The 19,691-nt window shown below is 53.8% G+C and overlaps 1 protein-coding gene across 2 annotated transcripts in view; it reads left to right on the forward strand.

The window, feature by feature from the left end:
* The first annotated feature begins 453 nt into the window (after positions 1 to 453).
* Positions 454 to 19,691, forward strand: part of SBNO2 (strawberry notch homolog 2) — a 56,923-nt gene continuing 37,685 nt past the window's right edge. The window contains exons 1-4 of one of the 2 annotated variants that reach the window (XM_082780148.1): positions 454 to 527; positions 12,056 to 12,279; positions 13,315 to 13,394; positions 19,033 to 19,156. In XM_082780148.1, coding sequence (XP_082636274.1) covers positions 12,154 to 12,279; positions 13,315 to 13,394; positions 19,033 to 19,156 — 330 coding nt within the window. In that variant the 5' untranslated portion in view covers positions 454 to 527; positions 12,056 to 12,153. Of the gene's footprint in view, positions 528 to 12,055; positions 12,280 to 13,314; positions 13,395 to 16,518; positions 16,583 to 19,032; positions 19,157 to 19,691 lie in introns of those variants that run through there. The other variant, XM_082780149.1, reaches the window with a different exon arrangement.

Raw genomic sequence — 19,691 nt, forward strand, 5'->3', positions numbered from 1 at the left:
CCCCCGAGACCCCTCAAAGACACCCGTGGGACACCCCCGGACCCCTATGGCCCCATTGGGACCCCCCCCGCCTCCCCGGGATCCCCCCGAGACCCCTCGGGACCCCTCAAGTACCTCCCTGGGACCCATCCAGTCCCATTGGGACTCCCCCCTGGACCCCTCAAGGATCCCTCCGGGCCCCCTCAAACCCCCCCCGTACACCCCCCCGGACCCCCTCAAAGCCCCCCGGCCCCATTGAGACCCCCCCGGGATCCCCCGGTCCTCCTGGGACCCCCCCCGAGACCCCTCAAGGACCCCCCCGACCCCCCTAGGATCCCTCCGGGCCCCCTCAAGACTCCCCCCAGAGCCCCCCCTGGGCCCCCTCGAGCCCCCCCGGGACTCCCCCAGCCCCCCCAGGACCCCCCCCTCTGGCCGCCCCCGCCCCTTCCGCCCCGCGGGCCGCGTCCCCCCAAGATGGCGGCCGCGCGGAACCCGGAAGCGCAGCGAGGCGGCGGCCGCCGGGCGGGAGCCTGAGAGCCCCGCGCACGGTGAGGCCCGGGGGGGGGGTCCCCGGGACGGGAGGGGGTCCCCGAGCCGGGAAAGGGTCCCCGAGCCGGGAAAGGGGAGCTCGGGGCCGGGGGGGGGGGTCCCCGCCGCGCTGTGCCGCTGGCTCCCAGCCGCGGCTCGGGGCTGAGCGCCGCGGCCGCCAGGTCTACCCGTGCAGCGCCCCGGCCCGAGGGGCTCGGGAAGACCCCGGGGGGGGGGGCTCCGCGTCCCGGGGGGGCTTCGGAGCTGCCCCGCTCGGCTCCGTGCGTGGCTGCGGGGGCCGCTTCTCCTCGCTAAGCAGAGCTGGGGGCTCCTGGCTGCCCGGGGCCCGGTTGGGAAGGGGCTGAGCCCCAGGGGCACCGAGGGGTCGGGGGCCTGGTGCTGGGGGGGGGGGGGAGAGCGCAGAAACCCCCCCCGGCACCCCCGGGTGTGCGCCTGTCGCGGTGCCTCAGGGCCCAGCTGAACGCCCCTGGGGCACGGGGCTCACGCTCGTGGGCTCCCAGCCCTGGTGCTGGCGGTGGTCGCCTGCCGCCGGGTTCCTAAAACCATTAAGTGGCCCCGCGGGGTTTAGGAAGCTGCTCCCACCTCAAAAGGAACCCTAAAAATCAGCCGAGAGGGGTTAATCTCTGCGTGACTTCACGTCCAGTGGAACGGGACGGCCTTCTGAAGGGCGAGTTCTGCGGGGTCACTGTGGGACCCGGAGGCCTGTGGGGTTTTTTGGGGTTTCTGCGCCGTCGCAGTGGGGAGTTGGGTGGCTGGCTGAGGTCACCCGTGGCACTGGGACACCGGGCATGGGCCAGCGCGGTGCCACTCAGCCACGGGCAGCCGGACACGGGAATGCCTTTAAGTGGCAATCACGCACTGGTGCTTTTGCTTTCAGTTTGGGGAACGCTGTGTGTCCCCTGAAGTCTTTGCAGAGGTATCGGGTAGGATGCCAGCTGCAGCCCCCAAAGCCTGAGCTCTGTTCTCATCTCTGCTGCTTGCTCTTTTTCCATGGTTATCAATTCACTCGGTGTTTGTACTCATTTCCCTAAAACAAGACCCTGCCTTTAGCAGCTCAGCTGAGCGAAGTCTCATTGAAAGGCTTGCGTGAGCGCTGGGTGAGGGAAGAGTGCCTGAATCACCCAAAGTACTTCCTTAATCATTGCCAAAGGAGCAGCCTAAAACATCTGAAACCTTGGTGCTTAGCGGCACAGCACAAAGCCGGTGCTCGCAGCGACTTTGGGCATTCCCTGGTTTCTGTCCACCCGCTTGCCTCGTGTCAGGTGCTGGAGGTAACAGAACCACGACTGGCGTCGGGGGCGCCTTGTCCAGTCTGAGAGGTGTTTTTGGCTGGGATTGTTTCAAGTGGTAGCTGGGATCCTTGCTGAAGAAGGGTGCCTCTCCCCACCTCTTTCCTTCGATGGTGTTTTGCCAATTCTTGGAATTGATCTCGCTTATGCCGGGTTTTCAGGGTGGCTGAAAGCGAAAATGTTTTTTTTTAGAGGAAAATGCAATGGTAAAGCCACAGAACATGTCGGGAGATGGCACAGTCAGTGGATTGTGCAGCTTTTTCTCCCTTAACATTAGGTCTCAAGTTTGTTTCCCTACTTCGAAGCGTTCTGAAAGGTTTCTGTGAGTCCTGCGGGCGGCTTTGTCTTAGGCATGAACTCACACCTTTGTTTGAAACCTCGCAGTTCTCAGTGATTTGCTAAATGCCGTTTCCTCCCCTACCTTTGTCAAGGTCTTACATCCTCATTCTTGAGCAGGAACAGGCTTCTGAAAAAAGCTCACTTCTCCCTTCCTTTAACGGGCAGCTCAGCTCGCTGCTGTGAGCTCCCGAGCCGGGGCCGAGCGTCGCGTTTCGTCATGGGACAGGCACGGGACAGGCTGCGTCCGCCTGGCTGGACACTCGCTGAGCGCTCCGGCCACGTTCACTGCAGGGCTTTTTTGGTGCTGAAGTGTGTGCAGAGAGGATTTTCCCTTTTTTTTGAAGTGTTGTGTTTAAAATCCTGAGCGTGTGGTGTGTTTGAGGGCTGTGCTTCCTGGCTGAATAGGCCTTTTTTAAGCTTAAGTTATAGATCCCTGAAATGGAGGGTTTATAATGAAAACGCTGACCCAGGTTTAAAGCTTTCTGAACAGTGACACTGTCATAAAGAGCTAACTGTGCAGCCGCTGAATACCGCGCTTTGATTTTTAATCGTGAGAGCCTGGATCTCTCTGGAAAGCCGTCCAGGCTTAATTAGGAGTTTTATATTCTGAACCATTTCAGCTTCAAACTCTTCAGTCTCTTTTGGTAACACGATCAAGATCTATAAACACGGAGCTCTGAAAGAAACCAATACATGCCTCTTGCACACAGGGAGCGTACGCTGAGCCTGCCTGGAGGCTGCTCTGGAATGGGGTTTGTGTGCTCACCATTAGTGGGGCAGCAGGCTTCGGGGTCCCGGAGTGTTTTGTGGCTGTATGGGGCAGAAAGCTCGTTCCCTGTGTGGCAGCAGGGCACAGGGTGTCGCGACGTGCTGGGCTCAGCTGGGGCTGGTTTCTTCCAACAAACCTCCTGCCATCGCCTCGAACTGGGGGCAGAGGCAAAGCACAGAGGATCCGGAGACCTGCGCTGCTTGGCTTTGAACCTGAGCTCTGTTCTTCCTGCTCCTCTCTTCCCCTTTAATTAAGTAGTATAATCGCGCGTTTCTACCTGGCAGGTGTGCTTCTGAGGCTGGCTCAGTAGGGTTTCTGTAGGGCTTGTCTTACAGCTACGTCCTGGCGTGCTCTGTTTGCTGCCCCACCGTCGTGGTGCTGAGCTCCGGGTGCCCCCTTGCCCTGTGCCCTGCTCCTGCTGTGGTTTATCCTCATCCAGGACCTCGCTCACAGCCGAGCTGTGCCAGGAGCTGCCCTGCTCAGGGTGAGCCCCTGCTGGAGCGGAGCTGCTGCGCTGGAGAGCGATTTTGTGTGCTCCTTGAGTGAGCTGTGTGACCTCCCAGCCGTCCTGCTGCCCGAGGGACCGGTGTGCTCCGCTTTGGGAGCGTGGCTGTGCAGGGTGCTGCGGCTTCGACTGCCTCTGAAACGTGCCGGGGTCCTTGGCAGGAGCCTGTGTATGGAGGGGGGATTTGTGCTCTGGCCAGGAGTCGTCGTATCTCCTCCTGGGTGGATGAGCAGGGGCGGATGGAACCTGTCCCCTAGCAGCAAGCTTTACTGGAGTGTGTTTGGGTCCCAGTTTGACCAGTGGTTTGGTTCTCGAAGCGGAGCATTTGGAGACAGACGGTTGGGCTGAGCAGCCTGCGAGCAGGGGGGGCAACAATATTTTGGGGCCTGGTGAGCCGAATGAATAGCAAGTGAGGCCAGCACTTCAGGCAGAACCAGCAGTTCGCTTCAGCTCTGCATCCTGGAGACAAAAGTACCTGGGGAAGATTTCAGAGGAATTCCGTCAGCGATCAGATAATGAACCGCTCTCTTTTGTCTCTGTTGGCGCTAAAGCTGCTGTGCCACTTAACTGCTTAATATTAATCCGAGGAAATTTAGGGAATGGCGCGTTGGGGCAGATGCCAGCAGCAAGGCTCCCGATGAAGCTTTTTCCCTCTCTCATTATCTGGGCTTGCGTTTCTCTGCTTTTCTTTTGAGGATTAAGGCCATTGTGACTCTCGTGCGTATCCAAACAGCACCGAGGAGCCTCCTGGTGACGGGCAGCGTGAGCCCGGGCGCAGCACAGCCCTCGGCTGCCCCAGGCACGGGGGAAGGAGGACAGGGACCCCACGGAGCTCGGTCGGAGTCGCTGCAGTTCCCCTCTCTGTACGTGGACATGCTCAGCCTGATCCGAGGCACTGCCCCGCTCACGGTCCGGCTGTTTCCGTGGCAGACCCGTGTGGTGTAAATGCAGCCACCCCGCTCTGCCCCTCGCACCCGTGGTCACGGCACTGCAACTTCCAGGAGCCTCTGCTGGGGTTGGACTTCACAGGCAGCTCCGTGTAGGGCCGGGGCGTAGATAAAACCCCGGCTGTGGGCTGTGTGCGAGGGAACGGCAGTGCTGGGGCTGGCTGCAGATCCCCGAGAGAGGATGGAAGTGTCTGCAGGAGGCTTGTGCTGCTGCTTGTGTGTTGGAGCCGAAGAAGAACCGAAGTGCTGCTTTCAGCACGGGGTGAGAAAGTGGCACATCCCTCTGGAGAGTGATTCCTTCCTCCAAGGAGCGCGGTTTTGCCCAGAGGGGCAACTACCCCTCGCTCTGCCCACCTCTGCTGTTGCAGCCTGTGCACCCTGCCCAGTCCCTGTGCTGTTTTTCAGCTTTTATTTTTTTTTCTAGTGTTTCTATTAAAGTTTCTCAGGTGCAATTTAAATCTGTCTGACTTTAGTCTACCCATGTGGGAGAGTTCACGTTTTCTCGAGGATGTTTCCTTCCCAAAAGCTGTCTTTGATCCCCCCGACATGGCCTGAGCTTCAGATGCGGAGGGGCTGGGCTGGTGCTGCCTGGGACACGAAGCAATTCCTTCTCCCTCCTGTAACCCCAATCTCTGGGAGCGAAGTTAGCTCTTCTGCATGCACCGCCATCTGTCCCACGTAGATCTGGCGAGAAGCTTTGAAATGATCTCAGCTCTTCTCCTCCTTGTTTACAGACCGTATAATTCCAGCAGTTAATCTGTCAAACAGATTGCTCTCAGGCTCTCCGCAGCTCCTTGCACAGCCCAGGTAAGCAGCGAGGTTTTCCCCGCTTCCTTTTCCGTCGTGCTCACGAGCCGGGTGGTGCTGCGCGGAGCTTACAGGGCTCAGCCTGTACAGAACAAATGCACCCAAAGTGCATTCCTTCTTGCTGAAAGCATTCGGGAGATCAAGGTGGCTTAAAGCGCTCGGTTAGCGTGCCCTGAAGTGGTTCCATTTTCATCACAGATACTTATTATCTCCTAGATTGATGTTATCCTGCGCTTTTGTAACTGGACTGGGTTGTGTTCCGCGTTCGCCTGAGGTTAAATTTTCTCCACTCCTCTGTAACTTTCTAATATTCCTTTGAAGTTGCTGCACCGGGCTCGCTTTGTTTTGTGCTTTCTAATACGCAGGGTTGGAGGCATTCTTCCTTTCTGCTTTCATGGAGATCAACGCCCGACTGGCGTAACTCTGAGCTGGTAAAGAACAAACTTTGTGTTCTTTGCCTTTCGTACAGATTCGCCCGTCTTTTACTTAAGAGCAGTGGAGAGCTGGAGTGAGTCACCCCCAGTGTTTTCTGTTTCTGCATGAACTTCTGTCTTCTTGCTAAATTAACTCGAAATCCCTTTTCCAGGACTGCCTCAGCCACGTAACCGAGCAGCGCTGCGTTGCGCAGACCTGGATTTGCCTGAAGACAAGGAGTTAAGTCGTGACCAGGGGATAGAATTTACAAATGGAAATACTTTATTTTTTTTTTTAATTTTGAATTATTTACAGGAAAAGGATCTGATGCTTCAGCCTGTGTTGAGCTGTTGTCCTCAGAGGCTGTCTCTGTCCTGCTGGGCTCTGTCTGAGTGTGGTGCGGGCAGGTCCCCGCTCCCCTTCCACGCTTCTGCGTCACAGCATCAGTCCCTGCTGGTGCCAGTGACGGGGGCTCTGCCTCGAAGCCTCCCCTTCTCATCGCTCGAGGGTGTTCGGCTGCAGCTCCGTCCAAAAATACGGCGAGAAGAAACTTGAAAGAGGAACTAGAGGCTGGCTTGGCGACGGGGACAAAAACCGCGCTGGGCGTCCCGTGGGGCTCGGTTCCTGTTTCTCCGGGCACTTCACGTACGAGCTGTTCTCAGGAATCCCGTCCCCGGCAGCCCTGGCGGGGTGCCTGTGGTGGAGTGGGGGGCTCGGGGCTCCCGTCCTGCTCCTGCTCTGTGGGTGGGGAGCGGAGCCCCCCGTGCTCGTGCCTCCCGCTGTGCCCGTGCCTCCTCGGGATCCGATTTCTGCGGCCTTTGTGTCCTCACCGAGCGTTTAACTCACCGTCAGCAGGTTTAGCTCTGCCTGTTGTGTGCATGCCTGTGGTTTCCTAGCTGTCTTCTTTTAATGGAGAGCAATTTAGAGTAAGTTAACAGAGACTGAAAGGAACGGGGAGGAAGTGCTCGCTTCTCCTGAACGTACCGAGGGTGTTTACCTCGCTCGGTGGCAGATAGCTGTGAACCCAGCCTTACCCACAGCTCTATCCATCCTGACTGTTGCAGAGCAGTTTGTTTTGCTTTTCAGTTGGAAATTGCCTGCTTCAGTGCCGATCCCACAGGTTTCTGTGAAGCTCAAGCTGTTAAAAGTTGCAGTTTGTTCCCCGTAGCCCCCAGGCACGAGGAATCCCGCAGGAATCCTGCACCGACGCTGGCTGCTGGGGCTGGGCTGAACAGCGAGCCTGTAAGAAAGCTCAATAATAACGAAACTCTCCCTGCAGCTTCATCAGGGTGACTTGTGATACAACCAGACTCGTGGGGCTTTGTCACACCGGGCAGGAAGGTTTCGTTTTCAAGCAGTGCCCGGGAGCAGGTCCAGCACTGCCCACGGCCGCGTGGTCGCGAAGTCGTCGCCCCGAGCCTGGGAGGAAGGGGGATGCGTGCAGGGGGAAGGTGCTGCTCCCGCGGGCAGTAGAAATTCTGCAAAGTTAAAAGTCAGCAAGCATCAGTTTGGGCTGTTAGGCTGGCAGTGCAGGATGTGGAAACGGGAGCTGTGGCTCGCAGGAACTCGCTGAGTTTCGTGGTTCTGAGGCTGCCCGGAGGATGCTCACCAAGCACCTGCGGAGGCTGTTGGTGCTGAGATGGGCAGTGTCCTGCTGCCCTCCGACCCGTGCCACGTCTCCGTCCTTGGTGTTAGTCCCCTGGGACTGGGGAGTGTAAGGAGAAATGTTGAGGGGATTCATCCTTTTCCAGTTTCCTAGAGGACAAGACTGGGACTCCACGATGTCTGGGCTCCGTCACCTCTCACTGATTTTCTCAGTGTCTCCCAGGAAAGCATCTCGAGGTTTGGGCTGTCCGTCTGTCCATCCCTCCGTCCAGCTGTTCGCTCTGATCTCTTCGGAGGAATTCTGTCACATGGATTCAGCGCGTTGGCTTTCACCAGCTGACTGTTGCTCAGGCGTAGGAGTTTAAACTCGAGCAGTTTTCCTTCGTTTTGCTAATTGGGCCTGACCTATTGTGCAAGAGTTTTCCTAAGGACCTAATGCTGTTGCAGAGAAAAGCACTGCGGAGTATCTGGCCGGTGAAATCTGGTGTTGCCAAGACCCAGGATAATGCAGAGCAGGCGGGCAGAGGCTCTGCTATTGATTTTACCCTTCGTAAGTTGCTTTGGATGGAGCAGTAAGGCTGTATATTTGCTACAGCCGTTACGGGAATCACTGCTGCCGATTTCCTAGTGAAAGCTGTTACAAATTGGAAGGAAAAAAAGGCAAAAAAAACCTGAACTCTCTGGTGAGAAGAGCAGAGACAGTATTTTAAAGGCACCAGAGGATATCGATGTCTCTAAAGCAAGTCTGTGATGCTGACCTTGGGTCAGCACAGCTCCCTGCCTTGTTCGGTAGCAGCTGAGCTGTATTTATGGGATCTATAAAGACGAGCCATTTATGCCGTTTGCAGCTCTATACAGCATTTGAAGAACGTCTCAAGGTTTTTTTGTTGTGTTTTTCTGTCTCTTTGTCTTCCTTTCAGCCTTGTACTACAAGCGTCTGCCTTGATTTGGAAGGCTGGAGGATCTCGGAGCAGGCTGATGGGATGGAAGACGAAGCAAGCTGTAGGCTTCTGCTTCCCTCTGCTTCATTTGGGGGGGGTCTGGGTGTCGTAGCACAGGCTTAATTTATACCATCGGGCCTCTTGTCAAGTCCTCTGGGCGGAGGAGAAACACCAGGAGCTGGTGACAGAGAAGGAACGAGGCTCGGCCGTTCTCAGAGCCAGCCCTGGAGTTTCCCCTGTTCCGTGGAGTCGCAATAAACCTCTGCCTTGCCTGGGGTTCAGGCCTTTCTCTCCTCCTACTTCCTTCCTGAGATGTAAATTACAATTTCGGAGGATCTCCTGCAGACCACCAGTGGCATCAGAGAAAAATATGGAGAAAAAGCAGAAAGCAGCCCTAGAAGCTGGAGCAGAAGGCGCCAACGGGGGTGGCTGTGGGGCCGCCCCGATGGGGCTGCGTTGTGTCCCCCCGGTGCTGCTCCTTTCCTGGGTCTCTCCACAATGGGCTGGAGGTCAAAGTCTGCATTTATGCAACCCCGTTCCCCTGCAATAAACCCTGTGCTTCAGGAGAAAGCCCTTGAATATTTTGAAATCTCCAGCATCCTTTGTGTGCGGAGACGCTCGGTAGGCAGGATGTGAACGTGGCTCTGCCCCAGGACTTCATCGGTGGCCCTTTGGGTTCAGGAGATGTTAACACCAGGCAGTCTTTGCTTAAATAACTGCCCTTCAGCATCAGCACCGAGCTCAGGTGTGTGTGGGGCTGGAGAAACCTCCGGGTAGTGCTGCTGCCCCTGCGGCCGTGCCCGTGAGCTGATTGAAGTGGCCTCTAACGAGGCTCCAAGCCTACGAACCCTCTGCAGGCTGCTTTTTGGGAACCCTGCTGCTGCCGTTTGGCCAATAAATCAAGGGGCCTGAGGCCAGTATAACAATATTAATTGGGATGCTGGGGTGCTAGCGAAGTGTTTTTTAGCTGGTTTTGCTCCTGGGCTTATGGACTATAAAGCCCGAGTGTGGATTTTATAGCGTAATAAAAAGAAACACTTCTGGTTGTAAAAGAGCGAGACTGCAGTAAATCTGTGGTGAAATAAAGCCAGGGAGAAGGATCTAGGTGATCCTGCGCCTTTGTAAAGAGCATTTCTTCTGTTAGCAATTAATTAAAACGGGCTGGGTGTTTTGGTAGCTGAATGGTCTTTTCAGGCAGCCTGGAGTTACTTCTGGTGTACAAACCTTACTCTTTGGGGGTGATGTTGTGCCGTGCTCTCCTAGAGAAAATGCACCTGAGGACAGCTTGGTCCTTGTTTTGGCAGAGCAGTCCCAGCGAGGTTTTTTTCTGGGCTGCAGGAGGAGGCAGAGGCCGAGCAGCCCGGCGAGCCACAGCTCTCGCCTGGCACGGGATTTTTTGCCAGGTTACAAAACCGTGCGGGTCCCAGGGCGACGGCCTCTTTATCTAAAATAAAAGGGGGAGTGCTCTCTTAAACCACAAAGTGCTCAGCCTCTGGCAAACGATTTAATTCAGCCTGGAAGCCTGCATCTCGTGAAGGCATCTGCGTGCCTGCTGCTTGCTGGAGGAGCCGGCGGCCGATCCTCTGCTCGCTGCCCCAAATCCCCAAACCCGAGGGTTTCGCCTGGTGCCTTCCCCCCAGGTCGGTGGCAGCCCCACCACCTCCTGCTGCAAGGGGGTCGTCTGCTCCCCTTCACGTGTGAGCCCTGCTCAGAGATGTCCCGACGTGGCTGCAGCCACCCAGAGAAAGAAGTAAACACTCATTTTAATTTTGCTTTCCATGACAAATGCAGAAATAATCCTGGCGGCTGAAAGGTCACTTATTTTTAAAGGGGCTCTGACTCAGAATTGACTTTTCAGAAACTCTCCTCGTAGCAAGGATTTTGTAAATGATCAAAGCTGGTGTGTTTGAAATTGCAGCTTCAGTTTGTGCTACTTAGAGTTTCAGCACTGGTAACTAGCTCGAGGAGCATCTGCCGGCCACTTTCCTTTGCCGGGCTGTCACGCCGCAGGCTTCTGGTGGTGGCGGTCCTGGAAAGCAGAAGGTGGCCCAAGGAAGTCGCGTGCCTTTCCCTCGGTTTTTGGTTGTACAGCTTGCTGTTGATGCTCTGTCACGTTGCAGAGAATTTAGCCTCCCCCCAAAGAAACCTTTGTGGCATCTTTTCGTTACTTTGCAGGTGTTGGACGTGATTTTCATTCTCTCCAGCCCTTTGGGATTAGTTTCCCTTGGAGCGTGTCACAGTAGCTGCCCCTCTGGAGCAGGGCAGGTGATAACACTCGAACGATTGAATCCATTTAAGAAGCTGAGCATTTACTGCTCACTGGTGGATAAGATCATAGCAGAAATCAGGCGCTGTGCTGTTCTGTGCCCGTGTTGTGGAGCTGTCCTGGCCTCAGAGCATCGTTGGAGCTCTCGGTGCCCAAACACCGAGCGTGTGAAAGCCGTGTGATGGTTTGGGAGGCGGTGGGGGTTTCTTCTGGCCGTGTGGGGGTGGTGGGTGAGGTTTGTCTTGTGCTCGTGGCCTGTCCCTGGCCCTGTCAGGCTGTCAGGATGCGCTGGTGCTGTGCCCCGTGTGCTGCGTGGAGGCACGGGCTGTGTCCCGGGCTTGGTGCCCGCGCTCGTCCCCGCTGCTGCTCCTGCCTGGTTGTGACTCCCCGTGCCACTGCAGGTTAAATTCCTTACGAGGCCAAGTTAAACATGCCAGGAGTTACCTCGGAAGCTTCAACCAGGAAATCGCACTGAAGGCGATGTCTGAGCGTGGGGCTGGTCCCTGCCAGGACAGTGATCCTGAAAGCCCATCGTGCTGGCAGCGGGGTAAGCTCTTGTGTTTGAGACCAGCAGCCTTCGTGCTAAAATTGCACCACCTGCTCTGACCTTTGCTGTGCACGGCAGCAGGGAAGAGCATCAGAGCCCACTGCACAACCACCATGAAGCTACCGGAGACATCGGAGTGCGGCGAGATCAGGGACAAGCTGTGCCTCCACCCGGCGAGGTGCTTTGCTCCTGGCTCAGGTGGAACAACCTTCCACCTACGTGGCTCATTTTCATCCTCGAGCAGTGAATCTGTCAGTGAGGATCCTTAATCATCTGCCGGCTGGGAATGGAGGTCGTGGCTACCTGCGAGGCTTCCAGCAGGAGGGCTGGGCTGTGTCTGCCGGTCAGGACTGAAGGTGAACAGCAAACGGCAACAGGCAGGCCAAAAAAAGACATTTTTTCCATGGGTAGCACTGCATAAACTGTACACAGAGAGCTGGGAGTGCTGGCCATGTGTGTTCCCGTCGATGATGCCAGGACTGTTTTGGAGAGAAGGTGCCCCACCGGGGGTCACATTCTTCTGGCTGTGAGAATCGAAGCTGGCAGCCGCCGGGCTGAGTGAAGTGCCTGTGAGCTAATGAGTGCTGATTACTGGTGGCACGTTGGTATCTTACAGGGCTTCGTCTGGCATTCCAGCTGCTTCCTGAGAGCTCAGGCCTGCCAAATTACCTGCTACGGCAGTGTAAGTTGCTGTGAAAATGAGCAGTCTCGGGGAATCGATCAGCTTAGTCAAGAGTTTGCGCAGAAGTTCAGAATCTTTTTGTATATTAGAAAATTCCTCGAGCTAAAAACCAGCATTTGGCTGCTGCAGAACTCACGGATGAGTGCGACAACCTGCCAGACTGCGGCAGTGCTTGCAGCGGGGCAGGAGAGAGGTGTTTAGGTTCGCTGTTAGGTGAATTCCAGGTGTGGTGAGATTTGAGAACTGTTTCCCAGGAAAAACCTCTCTTGTTTGGTTAAGAGGCAGCTGGCATCTGCAGCCTGACGCCTGTTTACCGATTCCTTAGCTAGGTTTGATCTTGGCTGTGCTTTCTTTTCCATGATTCTATGATTCTTCCCCTCCAGCAGCCTTAACCGTGCGTTTCTTTCCCATCCTAGGACATGGTGCGGGGAGAAGAGCACAGATAAAGAGCCTGCCACCGCTCCCCAGCCCGCTCCCCCTGCCCGGAGGACTTCATGCGGCGGGACCCGGGCTGATGCCCTCAGCACACGCTGCCATGGACGGGGGGAAGAGCTGTCCGCAGCACGAGCACCAGCAGGCGGGCGACGCGCTCTACAGCGTCCCTGCCTTCCGCTCCCAGCTCGCCGTGCCGGCCATGGAGGTGAGGACCCCGCAGCAGCACGAGGCTGCCCCGGGGGTGTCCCCGGAGGGGGTCTGGGCAAGGCAGCCCAGCTTGGGAGCCTCATCCTGGTGGGTGTTTGCGGGAGCAGTTTACCAGACTTGTTAGGCAGCTGTCCAGGGGCAGGAGGTATTGATGGCGACTGCAGGAAGGTGGAGGTGACGGCTGTCTGCTTACTGCCCTGGGCGTGGGAGGAGGAAAACAAGGCTGTGATTAAAACGGCACCTCCTTAAAAGCTGGAAGGTGCCAGGCTGCCAGGGAGAGGGATGAAGAGCTTGTGCTGAACTGCAAACTTTGTTTCCCTCTCAGCTTGTCTCTGAGAGATGCTAAATCTGTTGCTAGGTCCAGCTGTGCCTTTTTTGAGAGTGGCACAGCTGAATAGGGTAGTATTTGTCCCCAAACAGCTTCTAAAATAAGATCAGATCCTTGATGCATTCGTTCTGAAAAGGGCACTAAGCAGACCTTTACCCCAAAATCGCTTACGTGTCCCTGCAGCTCTGTTTGCTTCTAAGTCTTGTGTGAGTTTTGCCACCTCCATGAACATACAGGTTAAAAAAAGGCCTGTCTCACCAAGGGCATCAGACACAAAGTGTTGTTTTGGATACAAAAAAGGACACAAGAAAGAGAAGCTGAGAAATAGATGTGTTCTTTCCATGATGGTACCTGCTGAGCTAAAAGCTTCCCGTAAATGTTGGACACCGTGTAGGTGGGAGGGGGGCGGTGGGAGGTGTTCAGGCATTCACCTGTGCAAGCCAACTTCAAGAGAATTGGGCTGGTGCTCGCTTTCTGCAGAGATTGAAGTTAAAGGGCGACAAAAGGGGAATGGCCCTGTCGTCCTCCAGGGGCAGGAACAGGACAGGAGGCTCAGAAGCTGGCTGTAGTGCTAGGCTACGAGGGGTCGAGAGCCACGTCTGCTGGTGGCAGGCACCGAGGGAGAGAAGTCGAGTTCCTGGCTGAGAGCTGCAGGTGCCTGTGCTGGCCCTCAACCTCTGTAACCGTTCTGGTTTCTGCTTTCAGAATTCCATGCTGGCGGCCGACTCGTGGAGTAACTGCTACCCTGCCTCTTTCCCAACCTCATCTTTCCTAAGTGAAAACCAGTGAGTGCAGTTCTCCTTTATACGGCTCTATGCTCTTGCACACTCCATGATTCAACTGTTTCTTTAGTGCTTTCCTTGTTTACTTTATTTCTCGAACTGATGGGGAAATAATTGCATCACACTCATCTTGTGGCATTTCATAAACTGCTACATATTGGAAAAAGCAGCAAATAGCTTTAAAACAAAACAAAACAAAAACCAACAAAACTTTGATTTCTGGTAAACCTGGTGGCCGCTGTGCGGGAGAAACAGCCTTGCTTTAGCCTGGATTTGTTACACTAATGGAGTTCCTAAACACCCCATTAGCACAATCTAGCTGAACAAATGTCGTGCATCTGGAGCTTTATACAGATGGCGTGGACAAGGGGAAGGCATTACCGGCACCGGGTGGCAGGCTGAAGTTAGAATCTGCAGCCTGGGAGCTGGTGAAATGCTCTTAGCCCACATCTGCTGAAAAAATGTACACAGCCCTAACCGTGCAGCACGGAGTTCAAGAGTCATTACTTTTTCCTCTGGTTGTGACTGATACTCTGCACTGATAAGCTCGTGCCCCACGGTGCGTGGTGATGAGAATGGGCTCATGTGAGAAATCGTGGCTTCCTTCGAAGTAAAGCTGCCTGGTGCACAGTGAGGTCCCACGGAGCAGAGCTGTGCCAGGTCTCAAACCTTCGCGTAGTAACAGGGGTCCTGCCCTGGCTGGTGGGAAAATCATCCAGGTTACATGCCTGAAACAGCATTTTGGGGGACTCTGTATAATGATAAATGCTGTTCTTCCTTCTCCTCCTTCCCTTTATGATAAACCTCCATCCTGGATGAGAGGGATGGATGCTGGATATGACAGGAAATATTTGGGGGGGACATAAAATGGCCACGTGCTGCCACAGTGGCTTGGGCTGGAGCTGTGTTGGGACGGGGAGATGCTGGTTGCTGGGAAGAAGGCCTGAGGGCTGGCCGACGGCTGCTTCAGGTCGCTGTGAATGCAGGGAGTGGCACAGATGCACAGGATGTGTTTTTATTTAGGTCAGAGGTGGAAGGAAGAAAAGCAAAAGAAAAACAGAACTTGGTATCACAGGCTAGTAACTGTGTTCCAGGTACCTTAGGAGTTAGTGCAACCTCCTTCCTGAACGGATTTTAGCATCTTCATGGAGAAGCAGAGATCCATCCCCCTAAGCACTCCGGTTCCAGGCTGGCTGTCAGCAGGACGATCAGCTCCTCTGCTCGGAGCAGTCAGACCCCTGTTGTCTCCGAATCAGTTCTGCTTGTTTCTCCTGTGCCTGCTCTGCAGAGGAAGGTAGCCAGCAGTGACAGGGTGAATGCAAGAGGCCGGCTCTTGCTGTCTGACTACCAAGAAGCTGTCCCGCAGGTGCTGAGTGGAGCTCTGCCTTGCTGGTTACTCCCCGAAGTGAGAACTGGAGAGGAGCTATCAGATCAGTTCAGTATCTTTGCTCTTAGCCAGCCCGTCTCTGATTGGAAGAGGGTGTACTTTTTGAGCGTGATTCCTGTAAATTACAGTTTGTGAACCCTCAGGAGAGCTATAACAGAATTTCTGTTTTGCTGCATTGAACCACAAGATTAGATTGTGTTTGTCTATTGTGTTGTGTTTTTTTTTTTTTTTCTTTGACTGTTTGTTCTGGTTTTGCCCCTCACTTTTTTCTTGTGTAGCGCTGCTCTTTGCTGTTTGTTTCGACTCTGCTGGAAATGTTATAGCCTCGATCCTGCAAAGACATGCCTCCGTTTAATGCTGATGTAAACTTGTTGACTTTGCCATCATTACTTTAGGAAAGGAGACTCCTTGCAGCATTTATTTGCCGGAGAATGGTTTAGTCAAGGCCGCGCCTTTGTCTTCCTGTTTTTCATATCCTGGTAGCTGTAAAAATTACCTTTCAGGTGAAATTTTCCCTATCTGTCTTTCATGAAAAACAAAAGAAGCCTGTCCTTTTGTATTTGAAAACTGCAGCTGAACTTTTTTAGGAGGGATATTATAGGCTGAGTGTAGAAATCCCAAAAGGGATGGAAACAAAGAGGGGGATTCTAAAGGGAGTCGTAATTAAAGCTACCACGCTGTAAGAATAAAAACATCAATAGATGGCATTAGAGTTAGCCCAAGATTCTTCAAAATCCTGGTAGCAGAAGCCTGGCTTGCGAGTGGCTGTGTTTGGACATGGCTTACTCCCCTAGCAAACGGCTTTGTCCTGAGGCAGGTTTTTCCTGTTCCTTTTCAGTAGTTTCATGCTAGAGAATTTCTTTAAAAGATACGAGTGCTCGCCTCTTTGTCTCAGCTTTTCTTAACCCGAAAATGTAAACAGTGGATTAAACTGCTGAAAGAGCAAACGGTGTTCAGGTGCCCTGCAGGGAAGGGCTGGAGCTGGGCTGATTATCCCAGAAGCGCTGGGCTTCCTCCACAGCCTGGGCTCGGGGCACTCCTTGCTTCAGGGAGCTCTGGACCAGGCCTGCTGAGCTGCTGGAAGTGCTGTCACACAGCTACAGAAAGCATTTCTCAAAGCCAGGAGCAAAGATTTCTTGCAGGGTTTCTGAAACGTGCACCTCCCTTCTCTTCTACTGCTTTTGTGCACCTCTCCACTTTACCCCCAGTGAGTGGAGTACCGTGTGCTATAAGGTAAAGTAGGCTTTGAAATCGTAAATTGTTCTAATGATGGGGAAGAGGAGTGCCTACGTTGATGTGTAGGCAGTGGGTGACCTTGCCAGCCTGCCTCTCATCACCGGCTGCTCTGAGATGTGGAATTTGCATCTCCGGATGGGAGCCTGCACCATGGGAGCACAGAGCCTGGCTGAAACACCCCAAGGAGATCTGCCCTGAAATCACAGCATGGCCCCAGAGGGGCTTTGAGTGCGTTGGAGGTGTTGCTGAGCAGCTGGCGTGGAGCAGGCACGGTGTCACGGCGGTCTGAGCAAGTGCTGGAGCAACCACGAGCGGTGGCAGGATGGAGACCCAGCTCCCGGGAGGGACGTGCAGTGGCTCACCTGAGGTGTGGATCCCACTAAGCCTGCCCCCAGTGCGTTCCTCTGGGTCCTGCTGTTGAAGATGGGAGTTTCAGGAAAATTGAAGGAAATGATCAAATTCTTTTTCAAAAGAACAAGGAAACAAAGTGCCCAACATCTTTCTTTTGGAGTATGTGCAATAGCCCTACCAGGCGACCCGCTGGCTGGACTGACATCAAATGATTTGGGTGAGTCAGATGTCAGTTCAGGTTTGCCTTGTACCAAACTGTTCCACTGCTTCTATATTTAGAGTGGGTGGCAGCAAAAACCAGCAGCCTTGCTCTTTAAAGCAATTGTCTGAACTTGATATAATCCAAAGATGCTCCCCACCCAGCTCGTGATGTCCCAGAAAGATGAAAGAATTTCTGAGCCCTTATTCCTTCCAGGAGGGTAGGAAGCAGCTCTGCAGTAAGACTGATGATGTTTGTTGGCTTCCAAACACCGTGCACCTTCACGGACCTGCCTTTACGTTCCCTTGACTGCTTCAAGAGGCAACCTCCATGCGAATTGGTGCCCGACAGGGGCTGATGTAGGGCTTGCACCCAGAGTAGCTTCTGTGGGGCACTTTGCTGGTAACCAGATCCCGGAGAGGGCTGGACAGGGCAATCTTCCTCTGAGGCTGTTCTCACATGCTGGCCTTGGCAGCGCAGCGAGGTTCCTTACTCGATTCTTGCTGTTAACACTGGTTTTTGCAGTCTGATCCAAGCCAATCTGCCAGTGGCTTTATGCCAGCTCTTCAGATGAGGGAGGGTGGCTTCTGAGTTTGTGATGGAGGAAAAAAAAAAAAGGCAGAGCACAGTACCAAAGGTACTAAAAGGGTGGTGGGAAATGCTGCGTGCTTTCCCAAGAGGGTCTCAGAGCAGTGAACTGGATTCCTGTTAGCCTTTATTTCAGGCCTCCACGAGAAGAAAGGCACCTCAGTTCCCAGCTTTGAAACCCAGATTAAAGGAGGCAAAGCAGCACGCCAGTGCTGGTCATGGCACAGCAGTTCCAGCCAGGGAGGCCGAGGCGGGCTTGGTTTGGTTTCCTTCCCGTTACCTTAGCTGACTTCTGGCCAGCCCCACGAGGCACTGGTGGAATGGGAGGCGATGGTAATTTTTCTGGTAAAAATAGTTTTCCCTATTCCTGGTTAGTTCGTTAAGCGCTGGCCAAGCTCTGTCCTTGTGCAAGGGAGAGAGGGAGACCGCAGCAGCTTCAGGCTGAATGCAGCCCAATAAGCCATTCCTGTGCACAAATACGTTAATTCCCAGAAACTGTACCCAGATTTTAATTTGGCTGAATAGATTGAGGAGCCACGAGGCAGCGTTAACTTGCCGGATCTGTTACGTGCAAGGGTGCTAAACCCAACACTGCTTTTTGAGGGTGTTATCTTTATGACGCAAAGAAAAAACAGGAGATAACCTAAATCCATATGTAAATGTGAGGCACGGCATATGAATGAGCTGCTGGCCACACGCGGTGTTTTAATTGCTTAGTAATATTCTGGTGGCGTAGTCACTCCCCAGCTCTGCTCCTGGATGCTAGTCCTTTTTAAATTTTGCTTCTCCCTCCTCACGCTGCCCTGCTGAGGCTGGTGGCTGTGGCTTCTGTGAGCTTGGCACTGCCAAGAGCAGGCAGCTCGGCCGAACCGTTCCGGTGGCTCCGGCACCAAAACGTGTTGGGTGGCGATTGCCCAAGCGGCGTGAGTGCACAGCCCTTACGGGAAAGATTACGAAGCACATTCCTTGCTCCTGCAGGAGAGGGAAAGGCTCGCGTGTGTAATAGCAAAACCAGAAGGCAGCCTGAGCGCGGGCCAGAGGCTGCCCCTGGGAAGGAGGAAGGGAATTGCTCTTGTGCAATCCGTACCTACCCGCTGCTCGCAGGACGCCAGGGGAGGGAGCGTGAGGAAGTGCTGGCGTGTGCCCTGCCCAGCAGGGAGGAATCGGAAGACCTCTGCCTTTTCTCACTTGTTAGTGCAGTCGAGATTTTGCTTTGTTACTGGGCACAATCAGCTCCATCCAGAATCCATCCCTGTCCGGGCTAACCGTTCTGTCTGGCCGTGCGTGTCCCTAACCCTCCTGTCTCTGTCTCTAAGCTGAGCTCTGTGGCTGCTGTGAAGCTCTCTGCCAGGGGTGTACAACGGGGGCTCTTATCTTTTTAAGTCTGCGAGCTCCTCTGTGCTGCTTCGCAGTTTTGTGACCCGAAGGAGCATTCGGGTGTGATATTTCCCTGCAACTCGATGCTTGTCCTTACGCAGTGTGATTGTCAGGTTCCATCACACCTGTCAAACGCCTGGCACTGGGACATCATCAGGCTTATTTTGCTTTGTTGTCAGGACTGAAATATTATTGAGTCCTGCGGATTAATATTTTTTCTATGAAATCCTTCCCAGTTTACACAAATCGCTGAGAATTCAATTCTTTATCTTAATGCAGCTCTCCAGATTCTTGTGCTCCTGAGTCTGGGAAGTAGGATGCAACTTGGAGCTGTCTTATTTTGCCATGCATTTATCTCTTCTGGGTACACACCCCTTTCTAAAATCAATCTCTTGTATGTGTCATCCTGTAATTGACCCTTCACCGCTGATGCTGGAGTCTGAAGCAACCTGAGGAGTACTCAGAACTGCCAGGAAATAACTGCTTTTCCCATTTCCTTACAGGCAATATTTTAATTCCCCTCACGATTTTTATATGAATTCCATCAGCAGACAACATTTCTTGGATACAACCTATGCATCTGTGGAGCCCACTGACTTCTTACCAAAAAATGGTGATTTTCCTCAGGTGAGTACATAGCTACTGATGGCTTTGGGGAAGAACTGTACTTTTGTGGCGATGGGTTTTGTTTTTCAGGGTTGTGGTAGAGAGGGGAAAGGAAAAGGCCAGCAGTGTCTTAAATTTTTCTGGCATCATATAGGATTTGCACACAATTGGGGTAAATTCTGCTAGCAGCAATTCAGAAGCTATCCATTGTCTTGGTAGGAGCTTCCCTGTGCTAAGATTGCTTCTGGCTTTTAAAATTATATTTAATACTGAAAGCCCATGGGAGCATCCTGTTTGCAGGAGGGTGTAGGTAAGTGTGAATGTGAGAATGCTTCAGTCAGTTAATTCATTTGTCTCCTAAAACTTTCTTCACTCACACATATTGCACTTGCTTTACAAGTGGTGGATTCCTGAGCAGTGAATGTTTAAGGACTGCATCAGCTCAGTGCTTAACGAACTGAGGTTTGAGCCAGTTCCTGTTTTTTTTTTTTTTTGTTTTTTTTCTTCAATGTTGGTGAAGTGTGGGAGTCAGTCTCCCTAGTTCATTTGGTATCCC

This window comes from Aythya marila (genome assembly GCF_965140915.1).
Source record: "Aythya marila genome assembly, chromosome: 27".
NCBI classification, from domain to species: Eukaryota; Metazoa; Chordata; class Aves; order Anseriformes; family Anatidae; genus Aythya; species Aythya marila.